This window comes from Cryptomeria japonica, chromosome 4 (genome assembly GCF_030272615.1).
Source record: "Cryptomeria japonica chromosome 4, Sugi_1.0, whole genome shotgun sequence".
NCBI lineage: Eukaryota > Viridiplantae > Streptophyta > Pinopsida > Cupressales > Cupressaceae > Cryptomeria > Cryptomeria japonica.
The window spans coordinates 761,673,269-761,693,928 of record NC_081408.1 but is presented as its reverse complement, the minus strand read 5'-3'; the positions used below and the strand labels follow the sequence as shown (position 1 = coordinate 761,693,928).

Below are 20,660 nucleotides of genomic sequence, written 5' to 3'. Positions count from 1 at the left end.
TCAGACTCTAAACTGTGATGATGAACTCTCTAAAGATGTAGATGTTCACATCTCTGAAGATGTGGGTAACTTGGACATCTCTGAAGAAGGGGAACTCCCTGAACCTGTTAATCAAGAAGTGGGGGAATTGGATGAAAGTAGTGATGAACACCCAGAGACTGAAGTTGTAGCTCCACCTCAGTCCGAGTCCATCACACCACAGGAAACTGATACACCAAACCAATTGCTCGCTGAGGATGTTCCTGAACCATCTAGAAAACAGCTACCACAGCGTCTCACCAGAGGTATCCCTAAACCCACATATGAACCCGAACTTTGTAGTAAAGTTAAATATCCCATGAGTCATTATGTGTCTAACCATCGTTTGTCAGAATCAAATTAGTCATTTGTAAATCAATTATCTACTGTATCTATTCCTAACAATGTGCAGGAAGCCTTAGCTGACCCAAGGTGGAAAGCTGCTATGAATGAGGAGATGAAATCATTGCAGGAAAATAAAACCTGGGAACTTGTTGACCGTCCACCAGGAAAGAAACCAGTTGGATGTCGGTGGGTTTATACTATGAAGTACAAAGTAGATGGTACAATTGAATGCTTTAAGGCGAGACTGGTGGCAAAAGGGTACACCCAAACCTATGAGATAGATTATATAGAGACATTTACACCTGTAGCTAAAATCAACACAGTACGAGTCTTGTTGTCTCTAGCTACGAACTTGAGTTGGCCATTACAACAGTTTGATGTGAAAAACGCTTTTTTACATGGAGAATTATCCGAAGAAGTCTACATGGAACTCCCACCCGGATGCATGATAGCAAAAATACATAGTCGAAAGGTGTGCAAATTACAGAAATCACTGTATGGGTTGAAACAATCTCCGAGGGCGTGGTTCGAAAGATTCACAAAGTCTATGAGAGCCTTTGGTTACCATCAGAGCAATTCAAACCACACTTTATTCTTGAAGAAACAGCAGGGTAAGATCACTGCACTTATTGTGTATGTGGATGACATGGTGGTTACAGGAAATGATCTTGAAGAAAGGAAGGCTCTACAAGGTTACTTGTCCAGCGAATTCGAAATGAAAGACCTCAGCCCCTTGAAATATTTCCTTGGGATCGAAGTGTCTCAATCTGATAAAGGGATCTTTCTATCTCAAAGAAAGTATGCCTTAGACTTGTTACGGGAAATTGGTATGTCAGCATGTCAACCAGTTGATACACCAGTGGAAGAAGGATTGAAGTTATGTATTGAGTCTAATCAGGGGCCAGTTGATAAAGGAAGATACCAGAGACTCGTAGGAAGACTGATGTACTTAGCACACACAAGGCCAAACCTTGCCTATGCATTAAGTATTGTTAGCCAATTTATGCATAATCCTGCAGAGCAACATATGAATGCAGCTCTGCACATTTTGAGGTATTTGAAGTCTGCTCCTGGAAAAGGAATTTTATTCACTAAAAATGAAGATTATCAAAGTGTGAATGCATATACTGATGTTGACTGGGCTGGAGCAGTAGATGACAGGCGTTCTACTTCAGGTTATTTCACCTTTGTAGGAGGTAATCTTGTTACATGGAGAAGCAAAAAATAGAATGTTGTTGCACGATCAAGTGCGGAGGCTGAGTTTAGAGGTATGGCACTTGGAGTATGTGAGGCGTTGTGGCTAAGACTTCTTCTATGAGATTTGGGTTGTCTGCCTAGGCAGCCAATCCAGCTATATTGTGACAATAAAGCAGCCTGTGATATTGCTCATAATCCGGTTCAACATGATCGTACAAAGCATGTGGAGGTAGACAGATTCTTCATTAAGGAGAAGTTGGATGAGAAGATTGTGGAGTTGCCTTAGATTCGATCAGAGGATCAGTTGGCTGATATTCTCACCAAAGCAGTTTCAAGTTGAGTGTTCTCGAAGTTTTTGGGCAAGTTGGGCATGTGTGATATCTATGCACCAACTTGAGGGGGAGTGTTGCGATTTGGATTGATTCTTTCCCGTTTCTCTCTTGATTCTTTCCTATCCTGTGGATAATGTTGCTGTATGCTTGATTCTTTCCAATCCTGTAGATAATGTTCCTGCATGCTTGATTATAGGACAGTATGTATATGTACTTGTAGACGCATTGCAAGACTGAAGAATGAAAAAAACTATTCTTCTCAATTTCTGATTTCAAGTAAAAGCTGGGGTGGATATGCACCAATTACTGGTGAGTTGAGTATACACTTTACAAATTTGCATCTTTATTAAGAGATTCTTCCATGGATAAAAGCATGCAATTTATGTTGAGAAGTTTGAAAATCATGTATAAAAGCATTTTGATATCTTACATTTCATTATTCTTTTGGACAGGATCAATTCTTATTAGAAGGACAAGATAATAAAACTTTGGAGACCATACAAGATGCATTATCCCAATGATCAAGAAGCATTTATGGATAAGACACTTTGAATGCAACTTCATTTCCTTATACTTATATTTGTAGTAATGCATCCAAACAAATCATAGGATTAACTTATATCAAAGTGCAATCAAATAAAATGGTGTATATCTTGTACATCATATTTCTTTTAGATGTGCTACTAGCTAATTAAGTATGACCATGCATTTCTTTACCTAGTCATCTTAACTACACTAAAGGCATAACCACTCAGGTTCCTCCTACCACCATTCAATAGTTGTAGAGAGTTTCTCTATCCTCTAGTTAGCCAATGTATAGGTTGGTCTCGTCCCCAAATAAATCAATCTAGTGAGTCTCCTAATGTTGGTAATCTCTCCTCAAATAAATTGATGCTATTCAACATACAATAGTTCTTCATAATGAACCCTAGGCACATGAATAAAATGCTCTCATTGGGTGAGATCCTATTGATGATGCAAGAGATTTACTTTAGAGTGTGGGGTTACCTTGATGATAGAGAATCTCCCCTAGTTTTAAGTTTTGTATCTCTTACAACTTGGCTTTCTTTTATTACTTTTATGACATTGTGATATTATAATTATTTGTTTCTTTTTGGAAGGGTAAAGATGTTTCATAGAATTACTTTATTATATAGGTGTGGATGAACTCTTATCTTTTATCTATATGATTTTCAATTTTGATATTATTTTTTCTATTACTTTTCAAGATAGTCATATTATTTTCATTTTCAAATTATACATACTCTTTATTTCAAAATATTAATTAATTACATTTATGTATCTCGTTCATTTGATGTAAGGAAGATACCAATTGTGCACTGAAAGAATACACAAAGTATTCTCACCATTCAAATTGTATTTGAGTTATCTTCTTATTCAATTTGCTCAATATTGCCTTTACATTGCAGTTCTATGGAACATCAAATGAAACTTCTGTGTATGATGATGAAAGTGTAACAACATGTATTGATATAAATTATTATGGTACAAAGAGAGTTGTGAAAGGCTTGCTATCATTATTAAGGGAATCGTCTTGCCGGCCACGAATTGTTAATGTCTCCTCTTTACATGGGCTTCTCAAGGTATTCTTTTTTCTTTTCACAACTCCAAATAATAATATTTCAATCATATAATGTGTGAATGCATTATATATATGTTTACAAATGTTTTGACAGATGATGCCAAATCCAGTGCTACAAAAACAACTTTCTGACATGGATATTATTAGTGAGGAATTTCTGGATTCCATGTTAAGTCAGTTTTTAGACGATGTCAAGCAAAAGAAAAACTTGGAAGAGAAAGGATGGCCAACCCCATTTTCCGCCTACAAAATGTCAAAGATTTGTATGAACGCATACACACGTTTGTTAGCCCGTGAGCTTTGTGATAAGGCGTACGTAAATTGCATTCATCCTGGATACGTTAGAACTGGAATGACATATGATACAGGAGACCTATCACCAAGTGAAGGTGCTCAAAATGTAGTGAAATTAGCTTTGTTTCCTCTTGGTGGACCTTCTGGTAAATACTTTATTGAAAAGGAGATTAGCGGCTTCTAAATGAATTTCTTTCTAAGTCTGAAACTACTTTTCTCATAAAGGAGATACTTTCCATATTCTATAATGAATTTCAATAATATAAGTTTTCGTATGTGTTTATGTAAGTTAATCATCAATAATTGGTTATAAACAAATTCTACCAAGCACAATGCAAGCACCCAATAGTTAACATAAATGCTTGACGGATATGTTGTATAGTTGAAGTAAACCCTTTTAATTGATTTCTCTTGATTGATGTCTTTATTGGAGTTCTTTTTATTTTGAAGATGTATAAGACATTCAGTAAAATATGGGATAACATAGACGGTATGCTGTAAATTTTGATAAAAACAAGAGGCTCGTTATGAATATCAGGATTAAAAATAAATGATACAATACAATGTAAATAGCTTTAAACAACTCATCTTTTCTCCTTTATAATTTCTTAATTTTCTTGCAGCTTTGAAATGTTTAAAACCTTGCCTTATAGCATGTTTCCTCATGTTATACCCCCATTAATAAAACCTTTTTATAAGAATTGATGAGACATAATGTATATAACACCTCCTCACCTGAAATTCCATGGAATGTAAATTTTGAGTGCATGAAAGTATGTATGTCAAGTTAGTCTTTTAATATGAATAGTCTGTTATTGTTTCATATTTTGGGTCATATAGAGTGAGTTTGCATTATTGGTTTGGTGTTATGTCATCTCCATATACAATTAATTAGATCATTAGGTAATCTTAAAGTTTGTTTATTAGTTTCTTTATGAAAATAATGTATTCATAGTCATTTTTGAAGTTTTAACTTAATTAATAATGAATGGTAAAAATAACATAACTCATAATTTCATTAAGGATGTGATTAGAAGTTTTAATCACAACAATTCTACAGATAATTTTTTTATAAGACCTCATAAAACAATTCTTATGATATTATATGCAACATGAAAAATTTATTATAAACATCACCTATGATATTAAAAAATAATGAAGATTGAGCACTAGGTTTATACTCTCAATTTTAATACTTAATTACGACCATAGTCTCTTAATATGATTTAGATATTTCTTTTGTATATGGAGAATGTGTTTCATTTATATGATTTTTAGTGCAATGTGTTATAGATAGAAAGTGTTTAGCGTATGATACTATTTATGTATGAAAGAAAGATTAGTCACTGTTTTTTTCTTATTTATAATGGTAAGTATCTATAAGAAACATATGTGTCTTATTTTAATTATTAATATTTTTTTAATGGTTTTGAATTAGTGATTTCAATAAAGGTTGATTCATTACTTCAACAAACTAATAATAAAATATGTCATAATTTTCCTCATGGCTTCTTAAATAATAATGCTAAAATAAAGCTATATACTAATTTTTCACAAGTTTTAGTCCCACAACGTCTCTAGTTAAAGCTACCCCTGATTTCGTGTTGGTCTTCTTTGGTTTTGGGATTAGATCAAGCAAAAAAGTGTTAAGTTTGTGTCAAGATTGGTAGGAAAAAGGTACCCCCTATTTATGGTGAAAGTGGATAAAACAATATTGAAAGACTAAATAGATTCAACCACAAAACCCTAGCCTAACAACAACAAAGATCCACCATAGCATATGAAGATTACCAAAGACAATGCAAATCAAATGAAATCACAAAGATTATACCATCACATGTCCAATAGGGTTTGGATCTCCATTCTTCCTATCTCCATTGATCTTGCTTGATATATTTGCTCTCAGATTTTATGTGTTCACAAGAGCTCAACAAAGAACAGAAATGTGGTTGCAAGCAGACTTGATCGCATATGAAAATTCGAAAGCGTAGTTGGGAGTGCTAGTAGTTTAATTGAATAGAATGATTAGAATGATTAGAATGTGTAGATTGATTAGGATGATTAGGGTTGATAATGAAGGAGAGTATCCTCTTATATAGAAGACACTATAAGAAATGGAGGGATAAGATTAAGAGGTGTAAAAGATAAATGGTCGGCTAGGATTAGAGGGTAGGTAAAAGAAATAATAAAATAATGAGAGGGTAGGTAGTGTAGGAATTAAGAGATGAATGACATGTGTCATGGGTAGAAAAGGCTAATGAATTAATTAAATAAATAAAGATTTATTTAATTAATAGAAGAATTAGGCTAAAATAATTAAATAAGTAAAGATATTTATTTAATTAGACAGGACAATTTTAGGTGTCTACATTTTGCCCCTTTTTGAGACAATGCAGCTTGTCGTGTTGTTTCAAAGAAGATAAGATGAACTGATACAAAGTTGCCCCAAGATGGAAATGATATGCCCCCTTGAGAGATTGGATGAAAATGTCTGGAAAGATCACAGACAATCTCTCGATAAGAAAGAAAGGCTAGAATGGACTGACCGGATAGGATAGAGTGACAGAGTCACGAGATAAAGAAGACTGACTCGGGAGACTAGGGGTAGGGTAGTCCATAAGATAGACTACGAGGGAAAACATCCTCATTGTCATCCACACATCTAAGATATCAGAGTGCAAAGAGAGCAGAGAGCAGTCAACAATGATAACATTGGTGCATAGATTCGATCGCATTCGCCAATATCAGAGGCCAGCAGATGCAAGAGAGCCGATAAGTACCACAAAACCTCCTTGTAACTTTGTTGCATTAATTGTTGTCATAAATGCATGCTAGCTAGTGCAATAAATATGCTCTAGGTAGGTTTAGAAAAATGTCAAGCGGGAGGGAAAATGCTAAGGTGCATCTGTGTTGGTGCTAGGCGCGTCTAGGAAGGCTAGATGTGTTTGTGTCATGAATGCGCGTTTATGTCTTCAAGGTTGAATCGACAGTTCTGTGATAAACATACGTTGTCGACTAGATAAGCTGCTGAGAGGATACACTCAAGTAGATCCTCTAGGGAGGACTAGGATAGTAGATAGGGCTAGGACTGACAATTTTGTGATAGAACATACGTTGCCAATAAGGAAACTACTCAAGAGGATACACTCAAGCAAAGGCCCTAGGATAGGATAGATTGAGACACTTTGTGATGAACAAGAGTACCAAAGGAATTGACAATTTTGTGATAGAACATACGTTACCAATTGGATTAGGCTGAAATTGATAATTTTGTGATAGAACATATGTTGTCAATTGGATCAAGATGAAATTGACAATTTTGTGATAGAACATACATTGTCAATTGGATAAGCTACTCAAGAGGATACACTCAAGTAGGTGCCCTAAAGATAGGATCAAATTAGCACTTTGTGATGAACAGGGAGTACCACTAGGATAGAGAGCGGTACTTTGTGATGAATAGGGAGTAGCTATTATTTGCAATCAGTATATGAAGAATCTAAGCCAACTTGGTGTGAACTATCCTTGTTGTTAGTAGCAATCCGTTCTTGAAGAATCTGATCCATTGTATGTGAAGAACTGATGCTATATAGACTAAAGGCGAATCCCATTCATGGGCATAATCCTAGATGCAAATACCTCCATTAAAGAGTGCAGACTTCATCATCAAAAGGTGCAGGCCTATGTACTTCATATTGATATTGAAGACAGGTTATCAAAGCTCTGAGACATCATATTAGACCTGGAGCAGATCTAAAGAAGAAGGCTGTTTTGGTGCAGTCTTGGTCAAGCTTGTGTGCTGACCTAGTAATCAGATTAGAACAAACAGATTGCTATTTGTTCATCATCATTAGCATTAAAGGGATAAGTATTGTAATATATCCAATTGGTGACAATCAGATCTGAGGATCATTCTTTGCTGGGTTTTTCCACCAAAAGGGAGGTTTCCCAGGGTAACTCGTGTTTTGTGTTATATTGTTTATGCATTTCATTTAGACTATGTTTGTTTAATTGTTTAGCTAACCTTCATGTTAATATAAGTTGTCAAAGATACAATTCTGATTTTTGTTCTTACTGTTAATCTGAGACCTAAAATCCAACAGCTTTGCCAAGGTGGCTAATCTTAAAACATAAATTTACTAATGCACTGTAAATTGTCCACATATTAAAGCTAGAAATTGTTTTGTTGGTAAGGATTTGGAAACATTTTGGCAAATGCAATTGGCATATGTAAATCCAACCCCCGCAATCTTTTCTCAACATTCCTCAGCCCATGCAATAATGGGATCTTTACAACAGGGCATGCACAAAATCAGTTTCCCATAAAATCTCATTTGTGTGTATTAACCAAAAACTACTACAGTATTTATGCCATACACAAAACCAGTAACTTTATTAAAAGATTAATTTTGTACATGACTTAAATAAATATTGTAATAATCTTGGTCAATGCTCACAAATGAGATTTTATGGCAAATCTGACATTTTGAGGATTCAATTCAAAAAGGTGATTTGCAACATCCTCTCCCAAATCTACATTATTATGAACTCTACAGGTAGCAAGCAAATAACCCAGCACTTTAGCATCGGCCTTTATTGGCATTTTTTTTAAAGTCTTCTGTCTCATTAAGAATCCCTGCACAACCAAGAAGGTCAACCATGCAGCCGTAATGCTCTATTGCTGGTGTGAGGTTATAATTTTGAGTCATGCAATCAAAATGTTTTTTTCCTTCAGCCACTAGGCCAGCATGACAACATCTTGTTGCAGCATTGCGTCAAACACATGGAGTCCATCCTCCATGCTTCCACATTTTACATACACATCTACAAAGGCATTCCCAACAAATAAATCTGACTGCAGTCCTCTTCTAACTGCTTGTGCATGGACTTCCAGTCTCTTCTCTAGAGATGCCACCCTACCAATTGCATAAATAATGGCAGAGAGGGTAAAGTGATTGGGTTGAATGTTTGTCCACTGCATTTGGGTAAACCCTAGTGCCGTTTCAGCTTGCTCACTGCTATCATAGGCTAAAATCATGGCAGTCCATGAAATCACATTTCGTTCAGGCATTCCATCAAACACTTCACGAGCATCCAATAAGCTTCCACACTTGCCATGCATGGTGATAAGTGTACTGAACAAAAACATTTCTGACATAAGTCCTCTCCTATTCATATGTGCATGTATTAGTTTTCCCTTTGATAGTTCTTTTTTCTTGATACAACTTTGTAGAAGGCATGAATATGTAGAAGGTTCTATTTGCATTTGGGGATTTAGGTACTGTGTTATGATTGCAAATGACTTTAATACTATATAATGTTACTGTGTAGAGGGTAGATTAAACTGTGCATACTTGAGTTTTTAACCCAACTATTAGACAACTATTTTAAATAAATATTGTAATAATCTTGGTCAATGCTCACAAATGAGATTTTATGGCAAATCTGACATTTTGAGGATTCAATTCAAAAAGGTGATTTGCAACATGCTCTCCCAAATCTACATTATTATGAACTCTACAGGTAGCAAGCAAATAACCCAGCACTTTAGCATCGGCCTTTATTGGCATTTTTTCTTAAAGTCTTCTGTCTCATTAAGATTCCCTGCACGACCAAGAAGATCAACCATGCGGCCATAATGCTCCATTGCTGGTGTGAGGTTATAATTTTGAGTCATGCAATCAGAATGTTTTTTTCCTTCAGCCACTAGGCCAGCATGACAACATCTTGTTGCAGCATTGCGTCAAACACATTATAGGTAAAGAATCAATCTTCTTATAAGTTGACAATGCCTTGTTTCAAGAACCTCTGGAAATATCTACCTAATGGGTTCCATGATTCTATCCGCAATGTAGGTCCATGAAACTACAAGGCTAGTTGATGATCTTAAGTCAGTTTTAAGTGGCTCTCAAGGCCCTAAAGATTTTAAAGCTAAAGGTCCTAAAAAAAAATCCTTCCATCCCTAGTGAAAATCAAGGGAGACAAATGTTCAATATGTCTAATCATTAAAAAATTGTCACACAAGTTACACACCTTGCTCATGTCTTATTTTAGTGAACCTTTAACAAAAGTCAATATATGGACCGGTTCAGATAACAAAATTGCAGAAACTTGAAGATTGGGAACAAGAGCTAAACCTGTGGAGGCCGGTAGAAAATATGCAAATTCATCTACAAGATCTTGATGATTACAAAACAACAATTTCACCTGCAGAAAATAAATCAAATTAAATTCTCTGCGAGGGAGTTGTAGCTTAAGAAATTTGAAAGTAGAATCATAAATATGCTTCTTTGTATATAACTATAGGATACACCTCTTCATATAGTGGATATGTAACTCGTACCTCTGCATGTATATCACTAACCAATTTCTTTCCCTTCATATAAACATTAAATATCTCAAAGAATCCCTTGCGTATATATTCTTCACTTTGGAAGTGTGTCTGCTATGACAAATCAAAATATCAATGAGGAGTTACAGAATCTTCAAATGTTAAAAGAACATTTTATTCAGCATTTATATACCAATTCATCATTTCCAAAGAAAACCTAAACATTTCAAAACAAGAAATGCATATAAAATGTAGGTTTCAATCGTAAAAAATGTTTTAATACAATTAAAGACAATGTAGTATCTATATCGGAATAATTTTTCCTTTGTAGCATTTCAAATCGCACCCACTATATAATCCATCATCAAAATTAATAAACGAGAAGAGAAATCATATTCAGAATTGCCTTAATCTTTTGAATAATTTCCTTTCAGAATTGCCTCCGCTTCTGTATTTATCTATTGCATAGACAGTTTTTGGTAATGGTGGTTCTGAAAGGAGCGAGAACAATCTGATTTTTTTTGGCCAAGAAAGCAACCACGCCGCACCAAACGTAGCAATGTAATTCTCTTGCCGGAAAACCTTCTCTTGCGAGCTGGACAGGATTCCCGACAAGCTAAAAATGCATAAAACCAAACACGCAAATTGGATGGGATTTCCGGCGATTGGTTTCCGGATGACTGACAATTTCCCGGGCTATAAAGCCTATCGGCTTAATTATCGTCTTCTCCTTATTTAACATCGCTGAATTAATTTAAAGAGCTTGATACGGATATTTATTAAACAAAAATGTAAATATCTACTAGCACTTTCATGAGAACAAGGTGCTAATAGTGATAATATTAAAACATTGACATTATTAAATAATAATTGTAGCAATAATATAGAGGGTTGATCTCATAGTGCAATAGTGGTTGCAAGGGCAGTGCTAATATTGCCTCTTTGGTTAAAATCTTGCCTAGACCATTGCTTGGTGAATGCAAGATGGGCAACTGACATAGCCAAAAGATGGATACGGTATCAACAAACAAGCCTTGGACACTGCGGTGACAGTATGATGCAACAAATGAAGAGACAACTTGGTGGCAATTGGAGAAGTAGTATATGATAGGGCGATGGATGAAGAGAGAAGACAACGCATGGAAGCATGTGCCCAGTCAAGGTGTGCAGGTGGTGCAAGGCTTGAAGAAAAAGGAAAGACGAAGAAGATAGTGGTAGGTGGAGGTAGACGTGGGAGGAGGATGAGTGGAGGAAGGAGATGAAGAAGAGGAGGAAGGAGAGTGACAAAGGAAAAGGGAGGAAGAAAAGGTGATAAAGGGGAGGAGGAAGGAGATGAGACAAAGGAGAGGAGGAAGGAGGATGGCAGATGTAGGCAAGAATGAAGGAGATGAATAGAGAGAGGGAATGACGGTTGGAGGGAGCGTCACATCAACAGTCGAAAGAAAAAAAGAGCAAGAGATGCTAAGGACTCACATTTCAAGGTGGACATGGTCAGTGAAGGGGTCAATAAATGGAGAAAGTGATAAAGGAGATTTAGGAAGGATGAAAAAAGAGGAGAATGAGGAGAGGAGAAGAACAAGGAGAGCGAGAAAGGGAGGCTAGAGGAGATGAAGGAGAATAGGGAGATAGAAAATGCTGGAGGAGATCAAGGAGAAGAGGGAAAAAGGGAGATTAAAGTAGGGGAGAAACAAGGAGAGAAGGAGGAAGATCGAAGGAATCCAAGGAGAAGAGGGAGATCGAAGAGGAGAAGAACAAGAAAAAAAAAGTTTTAATACCTCGACTTGACCTTGGAGACGTGGCTCCTGTTGTGGCCCCAATGGTTCAAAGCTCTAGTCAAAAGCAATTACCAACCAAAAAAATAAAATAAAAATTGTAACAATAATATAGTAAATCTTCAAACAAATGGTATTTAAATATTAAAACATAAAGTGGTTTTCCTTAGTGAGTAAACAAAAGATGCATTACATCTAGTTCATTAGTAAAATCTATAACATATTGCTTAATTAAACTAGCAATTGCACTTGGTGTGCAATGGGTACGCCGAAGAGATTCGGAAGGCCAAATAGGAAGATTTTTGGTCTATTAGCTACATAAATTTGTGTAGTACATGAGGTCAATTGGTAGGCCATTCAGAAAATGTTGTTGATTGTGCAACATAGGGCTCAATGGAGAAGTGATAGATTCGAATAGACTATGAATCCATTTAGAAGTATCTAAACATGATTGAAATAAAAAGCTTTGAATCAAGAAGATAATTAGGTTTCATTACCAACAAGCTCATGTTACCTTTGCAATGGGAAGAGAGAGAGAGAGGGGGAGAGATAGGGATAGGAAGACTAAGAGATAAAGGGAGAAGAGTGAGAGAGGGGTAAGGAGATAGAGATAGAGATAGAGATGCATATGGATATAGAGATGGATAAGGAAAGGGATATGGAGATGAGAGAGAGAGAGAGAGAGAGAGAGAGAGAGAGAGAGAGAGAGAGAGAGAGAGAGAGAGAGAGAGAGAGAGAGAGAGAGAGAGAGTAAAATATAATATTCTAGATGTAAAGAATGATAGAGGAAAAAATGGAAAGATAAAGGTAGAGATGCAAAATGATATGTAGACGCGGAGAGAGAGAGATATACATAGGGGTAGATAAATTGAGAGATAATGAAATAGAGATATAGGGATAAATGGAAGAATAAATATGGAGAGATAGAGATAGAGAGGCAAAGAGATATAGATACAAAGGTATAGGGAGAGGGAGAGAGAGATTGATTGATTGATATAGAGAGGGAGACATGTTTAGAGATAGAGGGGAAAAGATGAAGACAGGGTTGAGATGAAGATAATATAATATTAGACTATAATATTGATTGATTGATAATTGTAGAATATAATATCTATTAATAATATAACTATAATATTGTTAATACAAGGGCTATTATCAAAATTCTAATATTACTTTAGAAATAAATTTAATAATTTACATTATATAATATAATATATAATAATATAATTTAATTTGTATTATATTAAAAATTATAATGTATATTAATTATAGTAATACATAATTAATATAATGATATATTTTATATTAAATGAACTATGATATAAAATAGGAAATATAACTAGCATACCTATATTTTTAAAATTTATGTAAAATATGTCGAGATATATCCATATTGAATTTTTTTTTTTTCAATCCTAACTAAATTTTTAAGGTATAGTGTGTCATCTCAATTGATGCCAAAGATATAGTATTGTTAAAATAAATTCATGTTGCTATTGAAACTAAGTGTTTTCAAAGAGTATCAAGTTCCTACCAAAGTAAAACAAATTATTACCAAAAACAATGTATTCTATTGCTACTAAAATTAATTGATACCAACAATAGACTTAATATCTTGTCGCTTCCTCAAAAAACACCATATTGCCCAAAATAAATGTCTAAGCCTACGTAGCAACCCATACATTCACGTCTTTAGTACATACTTATTCAGCCATATAGGATAGTGTAAGATGCCTAACAACAAGGTTTAGATGTTATGCCTCATACTATCAATGAAATCACCCAACCATAAGTATCCAAAATCACTCATAATTGTAGTCATTCATAACAAAACATAGCCAAGGCGTCAGTAGAGATGCATAGCAACTACTTCAACTCAAAATTATTTACAATATGTTTTGGTCTTGAGAATGATTCTAGCCATCTTTACGATTGTATAGTTCTTATATTTAGTCACTCCATTTTGTTGAGTAGTATAACATGCAATCTTATGTCTTTGCAAATCACTTTTTTTGCAAAAAATAATTTAAATTTTTTGCAAAGTAAATTTTCTCCATTATATGTATGCAATGTCTTCAAGGGACAACACATTGTTTTTTACATTAGCTTTAGATTGTTAAACTATCATAAATTTTTTTGAATTTTCCAAGTCAATAAAATATACCCAAATTATACTGTTGTCAAGAACAAAAATAATAAAATACTCATTATTGTTGAGTGAAAGGTTTTGCATTAGACCATAGACATTAAACGTGTATTAATTCAAGTGGCACTTTTTCTCTTCAAGTTTTTACTATTGGAATAAAATTTTGACATTTGTTACCAGTAATACGACTTCACAATCTTTAATAATTTTATTTAATAGATATTAATCCTTTCACCATCATCTTGTGGTAATGTGGTTTTAACTCTCAAAATTCTATGTGTTGAAAGACATATCAATGCGCTAACTAGATACCTTGAAGAACTAACTTTCATGAGGTTGGAATACAAACCAATTCTTTTGTTCCAATTTCTACATAGATCATTGACTAAATGAGGTCTATCTAGGTTGGCAATGAGGAGTTTTCATATAAATAAGATAATGATAAGATAACAATAGTAGTTAGTTGTATGACCTATAAATCTGTAATAACAACAGGATTCAGTCAAAACCCTAACCCTTCTTTCCATTTTGTTTTCTATGCCTAATATCAAATAAAATAGAGGATTTACTAATAATGCTTGCAAGATTGCAAATATCTTAATCTTAAGGTTATTTACACATTGTATCTATGACTAAATTCAATGCTTATAATATAGTATGCATGCTATACTATTGATTATCAATAATTGAAATGTAACCAAAATTAAATTACAAACTTCTATCATTGATTTAAAAAATGTAAAAACTTATTATTATTTATGGTGATGCACGATCACTTATGAACCTCTATGCTCTTATCGTAACAACTTTTATTGTTTCCATAAAATGATGGATTAAAAATATTGCATTCAGGTTAATTATGTGGAGGCTATAGTGACAAGTAAGTTGTTTTCATGTTAACTAAAATTGTAGAGTACTATTATTCAATAGAATAATAGATAAATCAATTTGTATCTTTTGAAATAAATTTGAAAAAAATAAAAAACATTAGGAAATTTGATCAGCCTATTTTAATTCTTGATTTTGATTGGTTGATGCTTTGACATTAAATAGATTTGGGTGAATGCATTAATATTCCTTCCATGACAAGAACTAATAATATATTGGAGGGTAAAATATTACAAAATGTAAAAATTACATTTACATCTATTAGTGATAATTTTTTGTTTAATATAATCAAACAAAAAATATTTACGACATTTACCAAAAACTTAGCTACTCCCATTTCTAATATATTTATTAATTTGTTTTGACTAAAGCGAGTGGATGAAAGGACACGCTTTCCAAAAACCTTCCGAATGACTTCCAATGACATCGTAAAGTTGGCACAAGGTTAGTCATACTTGAGATGATGGCGCCTGGGGAGCCAACGACAAGTGGTAACGCCTAGAGGTATGGCAATGAGTATTTATGTGGAGGAAATATGAACAGACAATCCGTTTTCTCAAGAAACAAAACAGATGTTTCCTTTCTAATTAAATTATTACTAGCAATTGCACCTTGGTGTGCAATTGGTGTGCAATGGGTACGTCGAATAACTTTTTGATAAGTTCAAAATTGTATGGACAACGTATAATATTTGAAAAAAGCATAATATAATGTTAATTGAGGTTTCTTCAAATTTGTTAAGAAAGCAATTAGAAATAATTCCTCAAACATGTGTTTTCTCATGGTATGTAATAATTACAAGATATGCATTGTCCTCAACATAGTAAGGGGAAAAAAAATCTACAATCTAAAAAGTAAAACATGGTGAATGTATACAATAGCTCAATGTGTTTACATTGTACAAAGTTGATGAAATTTATGTTCACTTAGAGAAATTGAAATCTTGTTAATTGGTAGAGAGCCAAAGATGGCCTTCAAAATGTGTGTTGGGAATTATATCTACCCCATGGGTAACCTAGCACTCCATGTTGTATGCTCGTCAAATGGAATTACCTTCACTTATTTCCTCTCTACCATTTTTTTTACTGTCCTCTATAGATTGGTAGAGAGCCAAAGACGACCTTCTAAATGTGTGTTGGGAATTAAATCTACCCCATGGGTAACCTAACATTCCATTTTGTATGCTCCTCAAATGGAATCACCTTCACTTATTTCCCCTGTACCATTTTTTTTATTGTCCTCTATAGATGTTGTTGCATGGAGAGTCCATTCAAAATTATTGTCAATGTCCTAACAATTTTTTTAAAAAACTATATGATTTTTCCTCATGGTAGATGTGGGATTTTTTTTGAGAGGGTATATTCTCCTTTTATTTAGCCTCACATCCCAATGTGGGGTCTCACATATTACAAGGGACAACAAAGCAAGTGAAATGATCTCCACATTGCTTATAACTATCAATCTAACATTGAAGTTATAGTTTTTCATCCGTTTGACATTCTTTGATTGAAATTAAATTTAAATTTTAGTGGCAAGTGTATTACGTAGATATGTATTTGAAAAAATTTATGTATCGAGATATGAAACAACTTTTAGGATAGCAATGACCATGAAAGTAGATAGAGGGGAATGTAATAAGAGAGAGCGAAAAATATGAGAGAAAAAGAGTGAAAGGGTGATAGAGGAAACAAGAAGATAAATAGAGAAAAGTAAAGGGAGAGAGAGAGAGAGAGAGAGAGAGAGAGAGAGAGAGAGAGAGAGAGAGAGAGAGAGAGAGAGAGAGAGAGAGAGAGAGAGAGAGAGAGAGAGAAACTTTTGATCAACTATTTTGTTGCAAAAATGGATCTTTCAAAAATAATATGAAAATCTATTAAAACATGAAAGGCTAGAGAGATTTCATGATATGTTGTGATTAAAATTACCCTCATAGATGTGTAAGAAAATTGTGGGTGCATAAACAACATATGCAAATAATTTGATAGAATCAACCCAAAGACATGGGTAGTCTCATGGCCTGCTATGAATGCAAAATACATGCGCAAAAATCATTTGTTGAAAAGTTCATAAAATCTTTCAAGCGAATGTTCTTGGCACATACAAATTCAATCTCTACAATATTTTTTTGCTTTCTGCATGCTTGTGTGAAGATGTGAGATTTAAATTAGGGTTTGGCATTTATCAAAGCATAATGCAAGGAAGATTTTTGTTAGATGTTATATATGCAACAACCCTATTGGATATGTATGTAAATTGTGGAACTATTTGCACTTCAACTAACTACCTTGTTGGATATGTATGTAAATTGTGAAACTATTTGCACTTTAACTATTTGGCATATTGAATCAAGGAGATGTCATCCCATGGAATGCAATGAATGTAGGATATGCATTGTCTTCTACAAAATTGGAAAATAAAATTGAAAACCTATAATCTAAAATGCAGAAAATACAAGAGATCTAATCTTGATCACTTTTTTGAGAGAGTTGTGGATGAGAGGGGATTGGTAAAGGAATTTAGCTCTATGTCAATGATATTTCATCATCATTAGATGATTGAATACCCACAATTATAGACACAAAAAAATACTGCCACAATTGTTGGTTTATTGAGAGAAGTTTTAGATTTTAAATCAGTTACTAATATAGATGTGCTTGCCTGAACAATGAAATTGCATGTTAGATGAACACAAGTCTAACTACAAACTTAACACCTGAAATAATCGCTCCCTTACCCATAGCATTGTTCTTATAATACTCATAGTTGACAAGTACTGTAAATTATACAAAAAATGGCATTGACATTAGTTGATGAGCCATGAAGGTATAAGAAATTTTATACTTGCAAATAGATACGATCTTCTTTCACTTGGAGATTGGCAACACATCAATGCCATGAAATGGAACTATAAATTTTTACTAACTAAACTCCAAAAATTGCTTGAATTCATTTTTCACAAACTTTCAAAAAACCATTGGTGTGTGGAAGTGGATTGGTAGATGTCATTCATGCTAGATGTCCTTTTTGAAAAATCCAGTTTGAATCTTCATACCATGTTGCAAGTTGCTACACTAATGCTGCTAATTAATATGAAAGCTTTCACACCATATGGATGCAAATGCAACACAACTACTCCCACATATTCTTGTTGCATAAGTTTTCTATAAAACACACTTTATTTTGCTTTAATTTAAGTCAATGATTGGAAACCGACTTCATGGAAGAAACCTAAAAACTAGGGTATTAATGAAGGACATACATCAAGACAAGATATTAAAACTATGAACACATTAACAACTAAGAAAAAAGATATATATGAAAGGCATTGATGGATATTAATTGATAGAACTCAAGGTAGCCTTTTGGATCTTTGTGTTGGGAGTTTTATGTTCTACCATGAAAAACCCAACACTCCATGTCTTATGCTCTTGTTGAGAAATTGCCTTAACATTTTCTTCTTTCCCATTTTTTCTCTTTTGCTATGTAGAGTTAGGATGCTTCAAATCCAAAACTTTAGATTTGAAAAATAGTCTTAGAGAGCTTAGAGAATAATTGTGTAAATTTAGTATGACACTAACCAAAAGTAGTTTCTTTTATTAGGCATGTTGCTTTATGGTCCAATCTAGTTCTAAAGAAGCATTTGAGATGCCATTGTTCTCTTTCCTTTTTCAGTTTCCAGTTTACATTTCCTAGGTTCATACTAATTTAGTTGATTTTGAAATTTGAACTAAATCTGAATTCTCTTGTTTGGTTTAGATTTTGAAATTTGAACTAAATCTGAATTCTCTTGTTTGGTTTAGATTTGAAAATTGACAGATAAAAGTAATCCTAGAAAACCTAATGCTAGAGAAATATATCCAATCAAGTTGTAAGCTACTCTACTTTCATTTTTTGGCTGTATGAAAGGGCAAGTAATTTAGAGAACTACAAAGGTAATATGGCATGGGAAATAGCAAGGAATCTGCCTATATGTTGTCATGCAAACCACTAAATCTAATTTTATCTGTACCCTGGTCTAAAGCTCTCATTTTGCATAGGTTGGGAAGATAATGACAAAGGTTGTAGAGTTGGCCTTTACATCTGCCAACTTGAAAGTTTCTAAACCCTTTACAATACATTCATTTTCTGAATATCCTGCAATCGTGGCATCCCCTGAGGTGACTTCTCTTTTTAGACATTTTGTCAAACAATTGACGTGCCTTGTATATACTTCCATGTTTTGAGTACATGTCTACCAGGGAAGTTGCAAATAAAAAAATAAATTTGCTATCCTTTATCCCATGATGTATGTCCATACTCTGTTTCAAATCTCTTTAGCAGAGACATGGAGGATGTTGATGAAGGTTGAGAAGACTAGCTTCACACCTGCCAATTGCAATTGCTTGAACGTTTCTAAAGCCTTCTCAACAAAGGCAATTTGTGCATATCCTACAATCATCGAATTTCATGAATGGACTATAGATGATGGATGAAAACAGGGCCAATAGAAGCATACACGAGGCCTTGTTGTTTTCCATTCCATGCTACTTGCAAACAAATTGCACATGTGTAATCCTCTGTGATACCCCTTCGTTCCACATTCAACAATTTCATTCTTTTGTTTATAAAGCATCACACAATTTCATGGATTGTTACCATTTTCTGGTTAATTATAATATTGAAGAAATGTAAACAAAAGAGCTCAAAATGTAAACAGAAGAGCCCAATTAAAGAGAGTGGTTAGAAAAGAGGATTACAGTGATGAACGATTGGACTAATGGACATTTTGATCAATTTTAAAGTTTTTGATTGCGGGTCGAAGGTTTGGATGTGCATGAATTTGTTATTCAATGGCTATCCAATTCCCTATGGTAGAAAACGAGAAATCAGCGAACAAAAAACAAGGAAAATCCTGAACCAGTTCCCTATGGCAGAAGATGAGAAATCAGCGAACGAAAAACAGGGAAAATCCTACGGTCCAGATGGCTTCAATCGTCTTGCAACTCCTGTAGAACACTGTGAGTCGTGGATGTCCAAAGTTAACGAAAATCCTACGCTCCAGATGGCTTCAATCATCTAGAGATAGAGAGAGAGGGGGGAGGAAATCCAAAGTTAACGAAAATCCTACGGTTCATATGGCTTCAATCATCTAGAGAGAGAGGGGAAATTTACAATAAATAAATAAAGATTAAATATGTTTTAATTACGCTGAGAGGCGTATCCTACAATGGCATTGTATAGAGGTCATTAGTAGTAACGGTGTAAGAAAAAAGAAATGCTTTGTATTCCTGGAGAAGTGAAGATTAATCTGAGTTGTCATCGTCCAAGCTATCATCAGCCGCAACCCCATTGAAACCTCGATGAGAAGGAAGGAAAAAAAATAAAGTTGAAATTGACGATAATGGAAAAAAAAAGAAGAATTGCTTGACATTTTGGAGAACATTTCAAGTGACATGCATCAAAATGAAACGACAAAAATTGAATAGACCTGGTGTTTTTAAAAAGCTATGGGTTTCATCATTTCACATTTGCATTGCAATAAACCGTCATGCTCCACCAAACGAGTGTCCAAGACTTCCATTAAATTTTCATTCCAGCATTGCATTGCTTCTCTTTGTATCCCAAATACTATTGTTCTTCTCAATGCAGGTGCCATTGTTGACCACCTAATAGTAAGTACATTTACTGGGTTTTTAAAATTTGTAGCAGAGATAACTGTTAACATTGAATTGTAATAACTATGGTTGCAGAATAAATA

The 20,660-nt window shown here is 34.2% G+C and overlaps 2 protein-coding genes across 2 annotated transcripts; one reads left to right on the top strand and one right to left on the bottom strand.

Annotated features, from left to right (window-relative positions):
• The first annotated feature begins 2,175 nt into the window (after positions 1-2,175).
• On the top strand, positions 2,176-4,077 carry LOC131875538 (salutaridine reductase-like). Its single transcript, XM_059220140.1, has 3 exons — positions 2,176-2,201; positions 3,323-3,496; positions 3,590-4,077. The coding sequence occupies exons 1-3, from the start codon at positions 2,187-2,189 to the stop codon at positions 3,971-3,973; spliced, it is 573 nt and encodes a 190-aa protein (XP_059076123.1). The 5' UTR covers positions 2,176-2,186; the 3' UTR covers positions 3,974-4,077.
• Positions 4,078-8,527: 4,450 nt separating this feature from the next.
• On the bottom strand, positions 8,528-8,911 carry LOC131061641 (pentatricopeptide repeat-containing protein At2g13600-like). The gene has a single exon (XM_057995431.2). The coding sequence runs from the start codon at positions 8,909-8,911 to the stop codon at positions 8,528-8,530; it is 384 nt and encodes a 127-aa protein (XP_057851414.2).
• Positions 8,912-20,660: the final 11,749 nt, after the last annotated feature.